Genomic DNA, 19,710 nt, shown 5'->3' on the forward strand with positions numbered 1-19,710 from the left:
GTAGTTGTGATGATTTTGACACTTGTATTAAAGCAACAACTTGATTAAAAACAAAAGTAGTTTGAAACAAGTACGCTCATCGCAGACAATTTCTGGTGGGCCGCTGGCATTTCCAAGTACGTAAACAAAGAAGTCACTACGCATTTACATCAAAACAAGATCATGCGCAGACCGGATTCGGTGATCAATAACTTTCCTTGTAGGCTACTAGCTGTGTCCAGAATTGTACAGGGGAAAAACATTTATCCATGTTTAAAATAATTAAAGGTTTTCATTCATCTGTGCAACACCTTTCTTTGCAAATATCCCAATGTTATAACATGGAGTCCCGCGGCTAATAAAGCTGTGCATATTTATTAACAATATTATGATTTTTTTTTTACTCTCAAAAATGTGACTTTCTTCACAGAACATTACAACATTAATTTGAGAAATAAACTATTTGCCTCAAAATATTTCTTTTTTTTTTTTTTAGCTTCAGTGTGTCTAGTGCTCAGTTTACCCGAGTCCTTTTTTCCCCCCCTTTTCTTTTTTGACAATTTCGATTTCTAACCCCAACTTCTTTTTATCCAAACAATTATCAGTTGTAGTGCTATACTTGTCTTGCCAAGCCCTGTGATTATTCTAGCTACAGGTGTCATATTATTATTAGCATGCTGCGGGATCCATTAGCAGGTGCAAACAGTTTTAAGATGTCACTTTATTTCCGAAAGCTGCTTTAAACGATGACTTATATCAAAGGTTAGTGTGTCGTGTCAAAACGAAGCAGCTAATGTTACTCACTCAATCAGGCGTTGTTGGACGACAAGCGATGCACCACTCTCAAATTTGTCGCCTTTTTTTCTCTCGCTCTCCTTCAGGCGTCCACGTCAGCGGACTGCGATGAGGAGCAGCTTCCCCCTCGGTGCGAACCCCCCTCACCACCTGGAAGAAAGAAAAAAAACAACAGTTCGCCGATTGTTAGCTCGCCATGACAAACAACAACAAGCCCAAAAAGAAAAGAGGGGGGACATGCTAACGTTAGCCGCCTGGTGCTACGTTGCTAATAGTCAGCGAAACGGAGCTTCTTTTTTTTTATTTTACCCTCTTCTTTCTCTTTCGCCTCAAATGGCTTCCGAGTAGAGACGAAAGACGGTTTAATGGCAAAGGCTCACCTAGGTGGTAAATTCTATCGAGATAACTTTGCTTTGCAGGCTGGTCCTCGCATAAAAAGCAGGAATTTCGCCATCGCTTACGGTCCGACTATGTGCGCATGCGCGTTAAAGCAAATCATGGCGAAGCTCCAATTTATATAGAAAGTAAATTGAAGCGTTTAAATGGCGTTACGTGTACAATGGCCTCATTCAAAGCAATTCTAATATTATTTGGACGTTTTTCACGCTACCTTTTATAAGAAGATCTTTTTGTAGACGTGTCGACTGGTCCTCTAGCGGCTCTAACTAGGCTGGGAAAAAACGTTTTTACGTAAACGGGAATCCCAACCAGTCGACACGAAACTGACATTTGATTAAACTGCATACAGAAAGTCGAATGCACGTTAAAAGACAGAAACTACATTTTCGTTCGATATGTTCCTGTTTCGTTTTCGTGCGTAGTGAGGGCCCCAAATCATTAAAACACTGTACAGTACTGACTTTTTTTTATGTATGATAATTATAGCAATGCATTTTAGTCTTATTTTGTATTCTAAAAATGTACATTGATGTTACAGACGGAAAGTCGAATGCACATTAAAAGACAGAAACTACATTTTCGTTCGATATGTTCCTGTTAGTTTCGTTTTCGTGCGGAGTGCCCCAAATGATTAAAACATTGTACTGACTTTTTTTTTTTTTAATATATGATAATTATAGCAATGCATTTTAGTCTTATTTTGTATTCTAAAAATGTACATTGATGTTACAGACATACTGTCTTTTAAATCCTGTTTAATTACCAATATGGCTATTCAAAATTGGTGGTAGCGCCACCTGCTGTTGGAATGTAATTGTCCACACGGTATCCTTTGGATTTCTAAAATCCTTCGAAATTATATCACAATATTGGATTAGATGTACAGTACGTATATAGAAGTATATATAACAGCATAGATAGATAGATAGATAGATAGATAGATAGATAGATAGATAGATAGACAGACGGACGGACAGACAGACAAAAAAACTAAACAAGAAGATGCACATTATCATTTTGATTTAGTTTGGCAACCAGAGATAATGTAAAACCCTTCTACTTCATGTCTTTAAACACCGTCAATATTCCGAACGTAGCACCACTAATCAGCATCCGTGCGTAATTTGGGGGAGTCGGACATTAGGTCATATTAATAGTTGTATTTTTGTATTTAGAGTTATGTATTTGTAGTTTTAAAATTGACTTTTCCAGTAGATTCTTTAGATTATGCAAAATTCGCGATGTCTTTGAACGCATCTCATGATGCCGGAAGTATGGTGCAGAAGCTAACGAGGCTACTTGTACAGTACTACTAGCGGATATGTAGCAGCCCCAGCAGATTGCGCCGTTTCCAACCTGCCTGCATTCACTATGAACCCGACGCCCACTTGACCTGCCAAACGTGTATAGTTATAGGATAGTTTTACGTGCCCCGCGGCCAACTAGTAAACGGCGTCTCTGAAGAACTAAGTACTTATTTTGTGTGTCAACAAGCAAGGTAATCAACCGTAAAGTGAAACAACACGACACCTAATTAGCTTAGCGCTTTTGGTTGGGACGTGGTCTTTTTAGCATAGCCTCTCGAGCTAACGGGGTGGTCACTGCTATTTGGGAAGTGCATTATAACTCTGCATTTTTGTGTTTTATTTTTGTCAAGTTAACTTTAACATATGTTGCTAAATTGCGTGAAGGAAAACGTAACGTTGATATTTTGCCGACGTCAGACCAACGTAGCTACGTCATCACGTTACGTTTGAACTTTACTAGTGTGTACTTAACATTTTTAATAAGATTTGTTGATTTACTTGAAACCAGAAATATCAAACGGGTTTTACAAAACAATCCAGCTGGTATCGTTTTCCTGCGACAATTTTAGAACGTTATGATTGTTGAAAAGCAGTGAAAATGCACCAATTTCCAGGCAGTCTTCATGCAGTCTGTGTGGGCAGAGATTTAAGTTGTGACTTTTCTTGTTAAACCGCTTAAACTTTTTCCTATTTTCAAAAGATTGCTAACTAACCTATTGGATACAGAACAGACAAATAACAATGTCAATGATGTTAATTATTTTCAATTAAAAAGCTACCAGATACGAGTAATATATATTACGTATAAGACAAACATAATTGTAATACAAGGTGCAATGCTTAGGAAAAAAAATCAAATTAAATGTTAAATGGAGTGCACTTATATAGCACTTCTATCTACACCTTAAAACGTGCTTTACGAAGGCTCACATTCACCATTCATGCTCACATTTACTTAGTTTCGAGAATGAACAAACATTTCATAAGTTGTTAATATACATCTGTGTGGAACAAATATATATCACAGTGACAGGAGGCATTTGTAATTAATTAAATTCATGAAATTAGCATTGGAATTTAATATGAAAATATGAGCCATTGTGGCCAGTCAACATTAGACAGTAACTCCTAAATTAAGGCAAAAAAAAAAAATGTCTGTAAATTCACCAATTTATTTCAAATTTGGCAAAAAAGCATAGAAAAATACCTAATAAATATCACCATTGGATTTGAAGAATTTCCTTGCTTACCTAAACATTTTTGATAGGGGCTTTCGTCTACAAATTTGGGAAATGCTGTTTGAGTCCTTGTAATATCGCAAGACATTTCAAAGTTGTGATTTAATTAGGACACCCGTTCAACGTCATCAAAATGCAAATGCAGTCAGAAAACAGTTTAACTGCACTCAAAATGTGTGTTGATGAGTGTAGTTTTATGAGTGACCATTTAGATATTATGTTATTATTTTTATTTTATGCATTTATTTATTTATATATAATGACCATCTTATAAAATGATGATTGACAGGCATTTATGACCGAACCTCCCTTATTAGGCCAAAGCAACAACGATATTGCATAGGCGCCATCTGGTGGTGTCAAGCGAAATACAGTGAAGTGAGTTGAGGAGTTTCATTCAGACATTAGTACTTCGCCACCATCGTTTGGCATCTTTAGGCAATCGCAACCCTTTTTATGGTTTTACTTGAAGATATTTGTTATTCCAGGGACCTTTGCTGTGTTATGATTTCAATATTGTAATATTGCAACTTTAAATCTTGAAATTTCTCAGCTGCTCATCTTGAAAATATTTGTTTGGACTTTCCTCCCTTTCTTGTGCTGCAGTGAGTGATCGAGTGGCATGCTGGACGTGGGGAAGTGGCCAGTGTTTGCCCTCCTCCCGCCTGAGGAACTCTGCCTCATCCGGCAGGCGTGCGTGTTCGGAAGCGGCGCCAACGAAGCCCTCTATGTCACCGTCAACGACGAGGTAACGGCGGCGAGTGACTTCCGGGTTGAGCCAGGATTCAGATGCATGTCACGCGCAGGCGGTGGGATCAAACAGATGGAATGGCGCTATCTTTAGCCGCCAGGAGCTAATTCTAGACGGAGCTGGAAGAGGGCGGAGGTGCGGCTGGCTCATCCTTGCTCATTTGTTTTGTCCTGACAAACAATATTGTTTAAAAAGCAATCACAGCACAGTGATGCTTTTATAGGGAAGATGGCAAAAGTGAAGCAAACGCATGCTCTCTGCCAAACTGCAGCTTTTTGAAGGAAAAAAAACAACAAAACTTAATAGCGTCTCTCTATGGGGCAGATTTTTACCAGTTGTAGGTGGGTTTTCCCCCCATTAACCGGGGTTACCTTGACTAAAGAGTTCCCCACATTCAAGTTACAAATTTTAATTTATTTTTCTCCTTTGGCGTCACTTGACCCTGACAATAGAATGGAATACCTTTTATTGCCACTATACCCATTAAGATTAAAAGAACCTCCCTCTACCATGCAGACTTGCATGTAGAATGTAAAATATTTACAGCATAGAATAAATAAAATGCAAGAAGATAATTAATAGAATTGTAGTCTGAGTAATGGCCAAGCAAGCAGCCAAGCACACAAATAGAAACTAGGCTAACATTGTGCTAAATCAGTCGGAAGTGGAGTCGAGCACCTGATGCTGCTTTGTACATTAACACATGAAGTCTGCTTAATAACATCACTGTATTTTGAAATGCGGTTCCTATTTGTCTGCGTGCAGGTCTTCGGTCTGGGCACCAACTGTAGCAGCTGCTTAGGCCTGGGCGACCTGCAGAGCACCATTGAGCCGCGCAGGATCGATGTTCTCTGCGGGAAGAAGATCGCGTCCCTTAGCTACGGAACCGGACCGCACGTGGTCGTCGCCACTTCGGGTAACCTGTAACCTGATTGTGTCACGTAAATACACGCGAAAGGGGGAAATCAACCCCCCCCCCCCCAAAATGTTTTGACAATAATATGTTCTATGCAGCCCCACTATTTGAAATATGGTATTCTGGTTAATATTGCGTTAGTGGAATATGAGTTAAGCAGCGAAATCCAGCCATTGTTATCCATCTCTGGGGACGGCCATTTTGCCACTTGCTGTTGACTGAAGATCAATGTTGCTCATGTCTCAACCACATCGCAGATTCAGAAAACAGGTGAGTTGTGTTTGGTCGTTGCCTGGTCAACATTGATGTCATCTTCAGTCAACAGCAAGTGGCAAAATGGCCGCCCCTTTAGATGGATAAAAATGGCTGGATTTTGCTTCATAACTCGCATTCCAAAAATTTCATATTAATCAGAATGTCACGTTTAGACTTGTGAGGTCACATATAACATATTATTGTCAAGAATGTTTAAGGTTGACTTCCACTTGACTTCAACCAAAAATGGTTGAAGGCTGGAATGGATTAATTGCATTTCCATTCATTTCAATAGGGAAAGATGATTTCAGTTATTTCGGCCACCATGTAGCTCCGCCCTGTGAAGAAAATTTGAAACCACTGTCAGAAGGTCTTTCCGCCATCGTCAAGAACGTAAATACCACTTCCACAGTTTCAGCCCTGAGTGAGCTGGTGTTTCTGCTTTATCGCTTCCTAATGAACCAGAAACTTGTTTACCCACTTTAAGCGGCACACGCAATTTATTTATATCTAGGATTAATGGCACACACATGCTCTTTTCATGCTTAAATGGTGTGCTGTAAAAGCACTTGTATAAATCACTAACTGCTGAACTTGCCTTTTTTGTTTTGCGTAGATGGCGAGGTATACGCATGGGGTCATAACGGCTACAGTCAACTGGGCAACGGGACCACAATCCACGGACTGATCCCCGCCCTGGTCTCCACCAACCTGCAGAATAAGAGGGTTTCCGAAGTGGCCTGCGGCTCCCACCACACCATTGCCCTTACCACGGAAGGAGAGGTAATGTGCCTTACTTCTTTTTTTTTTCTTCCAATTTTTAAAATTTGAATCCAAGGAACGTGCCACCCCTACCCTCAGGTGTATGCGTGGGGCTACAACAACTCAGGCCAGGTGGGATCGGGGTCCACTGCCAACCAGCCCACACCGCGCCGGGTCAGCAGTTGCCTGCAGAGCAAAGTGGTGGTCAACATAGCCTGTGGGCAACTGTGCTCCATGGCTGTGCTGGACAACGGGGAGGTAACAATATTGTTTTGGCCTCTTTCACTTGCTAATCCACCCAAGGGCTCATCTCATCATTCAAGATTAGCTCATTTCTGTTATTGAGATGTAGTATGCATTTTTTTTTTCAATTTCATGATTCAATTCAATTTATTCACATGTTGAAATACCACAGCTGGCATTTGTCATAAAGACAATCCAAATATACATTTACATGTGAAAGAGACACCCTTTAGAAGCTACTTAAAGCTTGTTTATGCATATTTATGTATGCTTAAGCTTACTTATGAGTCGGCGTATAATGGGAAAAATGGTTGAATCTCACAGAAAAAACACTGAAAATGTCAAATATGACAGTTTTTAAATAAAATGTTTACATAACACCTCAGATTGAGAGTAGCATTGGTGTGATGTCAGAAGGCACGTCTAACAGAAAGTGTTGGCAGAGGGATTTCATAATGCTAATTAATAGCAATAGAGATCCTGACGTTGACGTCACGCATCCCAAAATGGCCGAAAGCGCAACCATTTTGGCAGCGTAGAAAACGTGTCTGCCACTGAAACGAGTAAACGGCAAACGCCACACTTTAACAAGGGTTGACAGCTGTTGTGGACCAGCTGCCACAACGAGAAGAGGCAAAAAAAGGATTGAGCATGCGCCAGGCTACCAAAAGAGGAACCAATGCGTAGCCAATTTTGGACTATGTACATAGTGGTTAAATCAGCAGATGCTAATTGTTACCACACGCAAAAATGTGTGGGAAATAATCTGTATTATTCATTTCTGCTCCTTTGTTTTAATATATATTACACTGTTGAATTTAATAACACCATAAAGAAGACTTTTTATAGTATAAATGACGGCGGCCGCGGCCGATTTAGCAGCTGCTAAGTTGCTAGCGTACAAAAAAACACTGCAACACTTGCGTCAAACTGCCAACTTAAATGGCGTTTTGACCACACATAAAGGGGAAATAAAATCCGGATTGTGCAAGCCTGTAAAGCCTTTGTCTGATCAGATTTCAAAACACTCACCAGTGTAAGAGCAAAGGTAATTTCACATAGCAGTGTCGCCATCTGCAATCCAACATGTCCACCTCGCGCATGCATATCATGTCCTTTTCATCAAAATGACTGTCAATGCTCGTGGGCGGAAATTTGACGGATAAACGCTAGTATTAGCCCTCTATGCCATTGTAGCACATTAACGCTGCGCCAATACTTTCCTGCCGCTGGGGGGGGGCGTTCAGAGAAATAATCACGTGACACCAGGCTCTATTAGTGGGAAAAGTCACCTTGTTAGTTCCTAGTTGGCTGCTACGCAAGCACCTCCAAATATGGGCAATCTTGCACCGAGGCACTGTCGTCCTTGTACGCTGGCCCACGGCAAACACAAAGTAAACCAAGTGCAGTGTGAAAAGATGTTACAGAAAGAATGCAAAAAATACACAAATAGCTGAAACTTGACCATCATGGAGCGCAAATGTTTGGCATTACTGTAAAGATTTGTTTGTTTCCACGTTGCAGATCTACGGCTGGGGCTACAACTGCAACGGCCAGCTAGGTTTGGGCAATACGGGCAACCAGCAGACGCCGTGCAGGGTCGCAGCACTTCAGGGAGTCAAGGTTGTCCAGGTAGGCGTGAGGCATTTGCCTTTTAATGACATCAGTAAGCGCACCCAAGGCCCTTTTTCTCCCGCCTTCCAGGTGGCTTGCGGCTACGCACACACGCTGGCGCTCACGGACGATGGCTTTGTTTACAGCTGGGGAGCCAACTCGTACGGGCAACTGGGCACAGGCAATAAGAACAATTACTCTCTCGCCACGTTGATCAGCATCGACAAGGAGAGGTGCGTAAACACCCGCGCACCAAAGTAACTTAAGTGCTTGAATTTTTAGTAGAATGCTTGAAATGTGTATTTTCTCCATCTGACTTGGTCATTTACTTGTTGAATTGAAGAACAAAATAGAGCAAACCCCTGGAAGTCATATGCAGTAATTCCAGGATATGAGTTATGCAAATTTGGAATAAAGGAGACATTATGCAATTTTTTTTTTCCATTTCAAAAGGGCTTCCATGTGCGTTATTTAAAGGACTTGTGACATTGTTCTGTCAAAGAACTGGAAGTTTGTAAAGCCTCCTTTATTGAGGCACTCAGTCTGAGGTACTCGCTGTGGTTCCATTATTGAAGATGAGCTACAATCAGAATAACCTATTATGCGACACATTTATTAGAATTTTTTAATGTGTCTGTCACATGGTGTGATTTTCTTTTTATATATTTATATACCGTTGGGCTACTGATTCACAATTATCACACCTTGTCTCTATCTTCCTTAACTAATTTGCTCCCAAAAACGTATAGATACGTTCTATTTTAAATATTACCATGCTCCCAAAGACGTATCTATGCGTTTTTTTTTCAAATGCTAGAACATACAGAAAGTCTTGATGCAGCCTCAGAATGTAAAAGAATGCTTGAAGCAATGCTAGTTATTACAAAAACGGCCATCAGGTGGCAGCAGAGTATAAGAGATCAACCATGGCCATGGAACAAAAAGCTCTTTCCCCCACAGTTTTTAACAGATTTGTGAATAATGATGAAACTTAGCTATATTCTAATGCTAATTGCTGCAAGATGCAAACAGATAGAAATATACTTTTTTTCCTGATGAAAGAAGAGACTCTAATCTATCTTTTTGTAGGTTCCACGTTTTTATAGCAATAGAACACAATATTCTGTGGGCCTTGTAAAATCAGTCAAAATCCAGTAAAACTACCGGGAGCAAAGGGGGATGCTTCAGTGATAATGGTTGGCAGTGAATGAGTTAATGGAAAACTGTGCCTATTTTGACTATCTGGATCTACCTACACTCAGGGTGTCATTTCATACTTTAAAAACATCTTTCCAATGCTCTCAAATTTTAACAAGATGTATAAGAAGTAGCTAAATGAAAAGAAACGTTGTGCATTTGGGCAGCAAATATTTAATATGAAATAGTTAGGACATCTACCTCATGGTTTGAAGGTTGAACGGAGAATGTATTTAAAACTAACACATACTGCAGATGAGTGTTTGAGTCCACTATCTTTACATGTAGACATAATATAATAGTACTCACAGCCATGCATTCTTTGTCCTCTGCGGAGAACAACTATTGGTGCCAGACTAAAGAGTTGAAACGTCTCAAGTCAACAGTATATCCAATCCGGCTGGTTTGTTTTTTGGGGGGAGGCTGAAAAATCCCATTTCCATTCATTCTAAGAGATACATGCGCTTTGTTTTACGAGAGTGGTCACAGAGTGAATTCAACGCGTATCTCAAGGCACCACTGTATTCTCGTGTTCCTCGCAGGATCGTGGAGGTGGCGGCGTGCCACACCAGCCACACGTCCGCCGCCAAGACGCAGAGCGGGCAGGTCCTGATGTGGGGCCAGTGCCGCGGCCAGGTGGTGACCAACCCGCACGTCACGCATTTCAGCTGCACCGACGACGTCTTTGCCTGCTTCGCTACGCCCGCCGTCACGTGGCACCTTCTCACCGTAGGTAAGCCTGTGGGCTCAAAGGCGCCATATGGGTATGTTTTATCTATATGAGACGCTACATGTTCTAAGAAACGTATTGTACTGGCATGCTTCAAACATTTTGGCCTTTTATAATGAAGAGTTTCAGTATTATTCTACATTTTCATGATAGTTTGCAATTCTCATGACGACACATAATTGAGATAACATTTGACCAGGAAATAAATATTCAAAAGAAGAACGGCATCATGTTGGCAACTAATGAATAGCAACTGTGGTTTTGCCATGGTAACGCCAGATCACCCAGTTTATTGCAGTGTTGTTATTCATTGACGTTAGCGTACCCGTCTCTACTAGGGTGGCCAAGCGTCCGGATTTTGGCCGCACAGTCCGAATTGTCAGTGATGTGTCCTGCGTCCTGCGCGGTTTGTCCGCCTTTTCAAAGAAAATGAGCCGCGGTTGAGTTTCTGTAACCCAACATCAGCCCCACCCTACGTTTTGTCCCAACTGGTCTGTGATTGGCCAAGAGTGGCTTCAGTTAAAAATCTCGTATATCATTGGTTCAATAAATGTAAACAAAGCTCCACGCGTTGCTATCTGACAACGTCATTTCCTCGTCATCTTCTTTGACAGCAGCGCTAGCTAGCAAGGAAAAAAGAAAAAAACGGCAGCGCTAGCAAAAATGCCAAAACGTCGGGCATCTTTCAATATTGAATGGACGAAAGAACACAATTTGAGTCGAGACTCGTTTCACGGTTTCTGCACGCTTTGCCGGTGTGGACGTGAAAGCATAAAAGCAAGAGGCAAGCAGCAGGTGTATCAAAATAAATTATGTTTTGTGGCACGCACTTATACAGAAGCATGTCACTGCTTAGTGGTTTAAAAACAGTACTGTAAACTAAATAAATTGCCAAAAAGAAGTTGGACTTTTATTGATCTTTTTTACCATTTAGTTACACAAACATGATCTCTAAATTATGCAAAACTTTATTGCTGATGAAATAATACCGCGAGTCTGATGTATTCATTTTTTATTATTTTTATTATTTTCCTCCTTTTTGACCTTATGGAAATGGGCACCCTCGTCTCTACTGTAGGGGGACTTCCATTCTATTTAGTATTCAGGGATGTGATTTTTCCGCTAATTCGCGGAATTCCGCTTTTTTTTTATCTCCCCCCCCCAAAAAAAATTCCGTTTTTTTTTTTTTTTTTTTTTTTTTTTTTTTTTAGTAGTTCATTGTGTATGCACATGACTCCGACAGATAACATCTTCTGCTATAACAAAGACATTTGTGGTATGCTCTAATATGAGTTACTTTTCATTTGGTCATGATACAATTATTTGTTCATGAAATTTGAACTCTTCAACATTATTTATGTGTTAACTTAGTAATCACATTAGTTAGATATGATATTCTCAGTGATAGTTTTTAAAAGCAAAGGCAGTCCAATGTTTTTGAATGTGACTGATTTTGAGTTGACTAAAACTGCCATTTTATATGGGATAGTTCAATATACATTGAAAATTTATGCTGTTGTTTTGTCTATTTCTTTGTCATGTGAGTGCATTGAAAGTACTTAAAAACACGGACCTAGCTGGGTGCCAGCGGCCCCCAGACCCCCGGCTAAATTTTCAGATAATTTCACTTTGGTCAAATCACATCCCTGAGTATTAAAAAAAATTAAAAAAAAAAAAATTAATTGAATTACCAGTACATACAAAGGAAAAGCAGTGGGGGAAAAAACATCACAGAAGTGAGTCTTTAGTTTTTATGACAGCACTGTGACTTTGTGCCACGGTGCTGCCATGCAAGGGGGCTCTTTTCTTTGACAGTGGAAGTATTCGAAGAAATGGAAACAGGAAAGTCTGTTTCCTGCCCATACCTTGTTACTCAAGTTAGAAGTTCAGAACAGCAAACATGTCACACTCATAATGCCGTTATTTGTTACATTGTTTACGTGATTTATTTTTTTTTTCATGTGCTGCATGCAGATGGTGATGACTACTTGACCGTGGCACAGTCGCTAAAAAAAGAGTTTGACAGCCCTGAGATTTCCGATCTGAAGTTCCTAGTGGATGGAAAATGCATTCATGTGCACAAAGCGCTGCTAAAAATAAGGTACGGTTATGTTTTATTTGAATAAAGTCGTGTTCACTCAGTACCACTCAGTGTGAAGTATCAAGACATTTCGGACATCTTTACTTTTTTCTCTCAGGTCCAACATTAGACACAGGGATGTGATTTTTCCGCTAATTCGCGGAATTCCACTTTTTTTATCTCCCCCCAAAAAAAAAATTCCGATTTTTTTATTTATTTATTTATTTTTTTTTAGTAGTTCATTGTGTATGCACATGACTCCGACAGATAACATCTTCTGCTATAACAAAGACATTTGTGGTATGCTCTAATATGAGTTACTTTTCATTTGGTCATGATACAATTATTTGTTCATGAAATTTGAACTCTTCAACGTTATTTATGTGTTAACTTAGTAATCCCATTAGTTAGATATGATGATATTCTCAGTGATAGTTTTTAAAAGCAAAGGCAGTCCAATGTTTTTGAATGTGACTGATTTTGAGTTGGACCTAGCTGGGTGCCAGCGGCCCCCAGACCCCCGGCTAAATTTTCAGATAATTTCACTTTGGTCAAATCACATCCCTGTAGACAGGGGCATTATTTATTATAATTTTTTTTGCATGCATTACCTAGTATTTTTAAACCTGTTTATGCAGTCATTTCATGGCAGTAAAGCTGTCCAAACGCAAGCCTTATTGTCTTTTAACGCATTCAAACCCAAAAACGTTTAAATACGTGTTTTAATACTTTGTCCTTCACTCCCCAAAAATGTTTTTTAATGTTTGTTAATGCTAGCGCATACTGAAGGGTTTGATACAGCTTCTGACACGAAGAGGTCGCTTAAAGCAATGGTCACGGCAAGCAGGTGTCAGCAGAGTATAGGAGATCAGCCAGGGCCATGTTGCAACAAGCTCTTTTTGCCAGTGTTTTCAACAGGTTTGTGAATAATGATGAAACTTAACTATATAAACAGATACAAATAAACTTTTTTCCCCGATGAAAGAAGAGACTCTAATCTTTCTTTTGGTAGATTCCATGTTTTTATAGCAATAGAACAGAATATTCTGTGGACCTTGCAAAATCAGTCAAAATCCAGAAAAACAGACGGGAGCAAATGGGGTTGCTTCAGTGATGGCTGGGAGTGAATGAGTTAAAAATAAAAGCAGTGACTGTATTGTCTATATTCTTCTTTTTTGTAACTGTAACTGATGTTTAGTTCTGGTCATGATAATCATTTGAGATGTGATCATTTGCTCTAATGGAACTCTGAGCGCCGTGACGGCCAAAACAAACAAGTTGATTGAGCAACACGGCCGTCCGTCATCGTATAGAGAGTGTAGAAGTTTTCCCAGCGTGCGGTGGTGAAGGAACGCCTTGTGTCCGCCGCAACGTTTCCTGCCGGTGTCAAAGGGGGAAGCCATGGCAGACGTATTGTTTCCGCGTTGGGTCTTTTTATAACAAGCCTCTCCGGACACGGCACATGTGCATTCTTCTTTTTCATCGGAAGGAGCCAGACAGTCTGCTGCTGCGTCAGCAGCGGCGTTCACCTCAGTACACGGATATGCAGCACTTCAAAAACACCTGTGGTGCAAAGATCTCGTGTCCATTGAGCTGCTCTTTAACTAAGGGAAGTCTTTGTTTGTTCAGTTATGTATGCTGAACAGATAAGCCTGTTAAAAAAAAAAAAAAAAAAAGTCACTCAACATTATGTACACATTGAGATCCATTGAAAGAGATGTGTCTATGCATAAAAGTATTACTTTTGTTGTAGTTGTAGTTTATCTCTTTTTACCAGGCGTTATAATATTTGTTACATTCTTATGCAAGCATTTCTTTTCTTCAAGAAGGCGTTGCATCATATTGATTTCCCTTTTTTATACAATTATTAACATGATATTATTTCCATGTTTACGCAAGCATTATGTAATATTACTTATACTTCTCAAAATGTTCTCCTTTTTATGCAGACGTTAAACTGTATATTTTTTAATCACACATATATTTCATGTGTTGTTTTTTTTCCTCTATGCACGTCTTATGTTGTGTTTTTTCCCCATTTACATAGTGTTTCCCCTTTTTTTGTGTAGGGATTACTGCACTATTTTTTTTCCTTTGATGTCATCACATGGACATGGTATCTCCCCTCTTCTTTTAAGTATTAGACAGTACTATTTTTTCCCTATTTTAAGCAGGCATTACATAGTATTTTCCACTTTTGTAATGCAAGCATTACATATGATGTTGTCCCTATTTATACTTAAATGTTATATACTATTTTGCCCTTTTTTACGCAGGCATTACACAGTATTCTCCATTTACACATCTTTCTTCACCTTTTCCCTTTCCATTTAGGCTTCACAAATACATTATGCAAATGATTATGTTTGCATTATTTCTGCCCAGGTGTGAACATTTTCGCGGGCTGCTGAACGAAACAGACGAGGACACCATCGAAATTCATCAGTTCCCCTTCCTGGTGTACCGAGCCTTCCTGGAGTACCTCTACACCGATTCCATAAACCTGCCACCAGAGGATGCTGTGGGTAAGGACTAGGCACGCACGCACACACTTTGCAACACAACTGCATCAAACATGCTCGTTCTTCTACGCCTCCTCGGGTTTCTCAGGACTGCTGGACCTGGCCACCTTCTACCAGGAGAGCAGGCTCAAGAGGCTGTGCCAGGAGACCATCAAGAGGGGCATCTCGGAAGAGAACGCCATCACTCTGCTCTCGGCCGCCGTCAAGTACGAGGCCCGGGTAAGTTCCTGGGAGATCTCAGGCTTGTCTTGTGTCCTCCACACACTTTTTTTTTTTTTGGGAGGAAATTTTCCAATTGTGATTTAAAAAAAAAAAAAAAGAAGAAGTGCAGTCAAGTGTTTCTTTTTCATATTTGTATAGGGATTTGTATCATTATATACAAATGTACAGTGGCGCTGAAAAATCTACACAACCCTGTTTAAATGACAGGTTTGTATTATATAGAAAAACAGATTAAGATGAATCATGGCATAATCAGGGATGTGATTTTTCCGCTAATTCGCGGAATTCCGCTTTTTTACCCCCCCCCCCCAAAAAAAAAATCCGATTTTTTTTTTAAGTAGTAGTAGTAGTAGTAGTAGTAGTAGTTCATTGTGTATGCACATGACTCCGACAGATAACATCTTCTGCTATAACAAAGACATTTGTGGTATGCTCTAATATGAGTTACTTTTCATTTGGTCATGATATAATTATTTGTTCATGAAATTTGAACTCTTCAACATTATTTATGTGTTAACTTAGTAATCACATTAGTTAGAAATGATGATATTCTCAGTGGTAGTTTTTAAAAGCAAAGGCAGTCCAATGTTTTTGAATGTGACTGATTTTGAGTTGACTAAAACTGCCATTTTATATGGGATAGTTCAATATACATTGAAAATTGATGCTGTTGTTTTGTCTATTTCTTTGTCATGTGAGTGCATTGAAAGTACTTAAAAACACGGAAAACCCATGAGCTCCGGGGGGCTTCGCCCCCCTTGGACCTAGCTGGGTGCCAGCGGCCCCCAGACCCCCGGCTAAATTTTCAGATAATTTCACTTTGGTCAAATCACATCCCTGCATAATGTTCCCCACCATTTATTTAACCTATAAACTGTTCAGACTAGTTAAAAATTTCCCCCCAACGTTTTTTAAGAAGCGACGTCATAAAAAACTGAATGTGTGCACACGCCCCGTGTAATTGGGATGTACCGGTTGAAAATTTCCCCCCCAACGTTTTTTTAAGAAGCGAGGTCATAAAAAAACTGAATGTGTGCACACGCCCCGTGTAATTGGGATGTGCCGGTAGCTGCGCCTAGAATAAACCCGTCACCCTCAAGTTAAATGACAGTAAGCACACAGCTGCCACCATTTAAAGTGACAAAATCGCTCCAATTTTTAATGATGTTGTGCAAATGTTACCTTAGATCCCATTAATGTTGGATTTTTTGGGGGGGTGGGGTGGCGGTGGGCGTCTGCCCTTGTGTATCCTCGAGTTTCGCTCCCGCATGTAGCCCCCCCTCAGTCCTCCACCTCAGCTCCTCGAGGCACATTTAAGACGCCTGCGATTCTCCAAAAATTCCGCAGAGCGACCAGCCTGACCAGACTGGGCCATCTTGATCTTTCCAGGACCTGGAGGAGTTCTGTTTCAAGTTCTGCGTCAACCACCTGACATCGGTCACACAGACCCAGGCCTTCGCCGACATGGACCACAACCTGCTGAAAAACTTTATCGGCAAAGCCAGTCGCCACGGGGCCTTCAGAAACTGACCCCCCCAAAACCTGCCCCACCCCCTACTCGTAATGACATCATCAACTTTCCATGTTCGGCAGTCCAGCCCAGACCAAGGTAAACGAAGCCCTATCATTTCTTTCAAGATGAAGACCACAAAGACCAAAGTTTCCACCTGTTTAGTAGACTGTGGTACGAATTTGTTAACGTTAGCACTACAGCAAGATATCAATTTCAGTGTCAAAAATGGAACGGAAAAGTCAGATAATTAGCCACTCCGTCAATGGTCGTGTTAAAGGGGCAGTGTGCAGAAATGTTTCATCGTCACATTATATGTTAACATATTACATTTCCATAATATGCAAAAAAAAAAAAAAGTTCTTATCACTCAAACGTACTTTTTAAAAAATATATAATTGTGGGTCTAGTAAGTGCTAATTGTATTTTGCTGGTCGCTGCTCACCTTACAGAAGGCTGGCATGTTTTGCCGCCATCTTTCTGCTACAGATACCCAAAGGAGACAAAAGTTAGCGAACGTAGTATTTGGCGATAGGCTGATGAAGTGTGATCTCTCTGAGGCACCATCGTGCAGGTGCATTGTATTACGGCAGTATGGCAAACATTTCTGGGCACTGTCTCTTTAACTATGTCTGGATTTCCACCCGGGAGTACTTGTGACATCGTAATGAAAAGGTAAACCTGATCATGCTTGTACCGCAAAATCAGTGAAGAGCACAAGCTCCATCCACTGCTACTTGCATCCCAATGAAGGGCTACTGAACCACAGGACAGGTCGGGTGACTCGGGTCTGGTATTTTTCTCCAGATGCTTTACTGCAAGGAATGCTGGCTTTTGGAGTCGTTTTGTCTCGCACATCTCACCAACCAACCTGCGAAACCCGTCACAGAAATGTGCGCTCTCCCTCCACAAACTTTTTTTTTTTCCTTGGTTTACTTTACCATCCATCGCTAGTCAGTACAGACACAGCACCATGTTACAAACAAGTTATGTTCCAGAAGGCAGTTTGTATCTTAAATGATCATGCGTTAGTTTTCGTTTTCTTTCTTTTTTTTATTGTCACTATGTGGCTGACAGGAATTTGCGTTACTGTTATGGTAATTAATATAAACTGTTGCAACTGACACATAAAACACAAGAAAATTCAATATTGTGTAAGTAAACACTAAAATAGAAGCATCTAATGGGCTCTTAGCACAAATCCATTACTTCCTGAACTCAATACCACTGCTTCATTTCCTGTCTTTTATGATTGGACAAATTGGCCATTGACGTCGTGGTTACTGAGGTCAGGCACACCTGGATTAATCTGTTTGTCCAATCATGAAAAGCAGGAAATGGAGGAGTGGTACTGAGTTCAGAAATTAGTGGATTTGTGCAAAGAGCCCATTACATCAAACAAAAATTAGATAGCTTAATGCTTTCATGCATTATGAAAATCATAGACGAGCTCCCGTAAATTAGCATCTATGTTCCGTTACTTTTAGCACAAACAGCAACACCGCATACAATATTTACAAGTATTCTTTCTGTTCTGTGGGAACAACGAATAGTAAAATGGCAAAATTTAATTTGCTATATTTATTACATTACGTTAAGCTGAAGTGGGATCCTCTTCTTTTTTTGTCTTTATTCCAGTTGAACTGACTTGTGCCCAAAATGTGTTACTACACTCAAGGTGCGCAAGTTGCGCAACTCAAAATCCGGACAAAAAAACATGCAGTTTAATTTATTTATTTTTTGTATGTCCGAATGTTCCAATTTAGGGAAGTGTCTCGTCTACCTTTGCCATCTTTTTGCATGTTACTGTTACATTTTACTGCAATCGGCAGAATAAGACAAGTTACCGTTATTAGTAGCCTCTTTCACGCACACGTTCCAATAACTTGCTCAAAATTTATTTGGCTTTAGCCTTTATAAAGAACCCATTAGGGAGAAAAAAAACAAGATACTGGTTATACACAGGATGTTATGTTATATTAAAAACACTTGTCAAAAAGTATCACTCTACATATACCCACTATCCTGGCATTTCTACCATTCCTTTACACACATCTTTCTTTTGTTTCTACCTCAGACGAAATAAAAAGTACTTTTTTTCCCCCCCTCCTTCCAAAGATGTCATCTTTCCACCTTTAAAGAGGACAAACAGCCAAATTGTGTTCATCCCAGTGTTTAAACTGAAGATGGCGATGAATTCAAGCTTTCAACAGAAAAGCGCAAAAATGTCAAAAAATAATGACCAGGATACGTAGACATCTATTTATACAGTTAAACAGTCAGCAAAAAAGAAAAAAAGTTGATTTGTCATTGAGTACCCCCTTTAAAGGTGCTTCAGCGCCACCAACGGAAATTGTCCTTCTGCTACAATGAAACCAATGTATGGTCTGAAGTACGCCTGGATCGCAAGGCCACCGCTGTATGTGAAAAGGCCGGCTTTTATGAGCCTTGTGAAAGGAGCTGTTGACGTCCTGCAAATTTGGTAACCTGTCGAAGATTTTTCATGAGCATCATATCCATGGCGCTCACTCCAGGGATCAACTGCGCTTAACAATAGTAATCAGGGCAGTAATAGCTTTTCCTGCAGTCCCCGCATTCCTCGTCAACAACGGGGAAAAAGTACTGTGTGAAAGGGGCTACTAACGGCGTGATGTCACGCCACACACGTGCAACTGATTGTCATAGTGGTTCCCTTCGCTTCATGGTTTGTCAGCTCTGTGTTGTTATATGTACGTTGCATGCATTGTTTTGGATGCCGGCAAAAAAAACAAAAGCAATCACGTGGTAGGACTTCAAATGTTACTGAATACTCCGACTTTTATACAAGTTGCACTATGTTATATCATGTAATCTGTATTTAAAAAAACAAAACAAAACAAATGACATACCAAATGTGTCCTTCCTTGCCGTCATTAATAAATTTGAACAATTGCGGCTTTAAATGTTTTTACTAGGTTGAGCGTGCTGTGCCAGGGTTATTATAGTTTTGGAATTTTCATTTTAGTTTTTTAACAGGGATGTGATTTTTCCGCTAATTCGCGGAATTCCGCTTTTTTTACCCCCCCCCCCCCCCCCAAATCGATTTTTTATTTATTTTTTATTTTTTTGTAGTTCATTGTGTATGCACATGACTCCGACAGATAACATCTTCTGCTATAACAAAGACATTTGTGGTATGCTCTAATATGAG

At 40.1% G+C, this 19,710-nt stretch overlaps 2 protein-coding genes across 3 annotated transcripts in view; one reads left to right on the top strand and one right to left on the bottom strand.

Annotated features, from left to right (window-relative positions):
• fndc3a (fibronectin type III domain containing 3A) overlaps window positions 1–1,199 on the bottom strand; it is a 59,678-nt gene extending 58,479 nt beyond the window's left edge. The window contains exons 1-2 of the mRNA XM_077566327.1: window positions 1,084–1,199; window positions 784–924 (exon numbers count right to left, since the gene is read on the bottom strand). The gene's annotated coding sequence lies outside the window, so the exon portion shown is untranslated. The remainder of the gene's footprint in view (window positions 1–783; window positions 925–1,083) is intronic.
• On the top strand, window positions 909–19,293 carry rcbtb2 (regulator of chromosome condensation (RCC1) and BTB (POZ) domain containing protein 2). Of its 2 annotated transcripts, XM_077566330.1 has the most exons (12): window positions 1,154–2,671; window positions 4,325–4,466; window positions 5,235–5,385; window positions 6,257–6,423; window positions 6,502–6,660; window positions 8,170–8,277; window positions 8,350–8,492; window positions 9,999–10,189; window positions 12,161–12,287; window positions 14,652–14,791; window positions 14,877–15,007; window positions 16,400–19,293. In XM_077566330.1, exons 2-12 carry the CDS (start codon window positions 4,341–4,343, stop codon window positions 16,538–16,540), a joined length of 1,584 nt encoding a protein of 527 aa, XP_077422456.1. In that variant the 5' UTR covers window positions 1,154–2,671; window positions 4,325–4,340; the 3' UTR covers window positions 16,541–19,293. The 2 variants fall into 2 exon arrangements, with proteins under 2 accessions (XP_077422455.1, XP_077422456.1); XM_077566329.1 differs by having other exon boundaries at window positions 909–2,671; window positions 8,170–8,492.
• Window positions 19,294–19,710: the final 417 nt, after the last annotated feature.

Source organism: Vanacampus margaritifer, chromosome 5 (genome assembly GCF_051991255.1).
Source record: "Vanacampus margaritifer isolate UIUO_Vmar chromosome 5, RoL_Vmar_1.0, whole genome shotgun sequence".
Classification (NCBI taxonomy): domain Eukaryota; kingdom Metazoa; phylum Chordata; class Actinopteri; order Syngnathiformes; family Syngnathidae; genus Vanacampus; species Vanacampus margaritifer.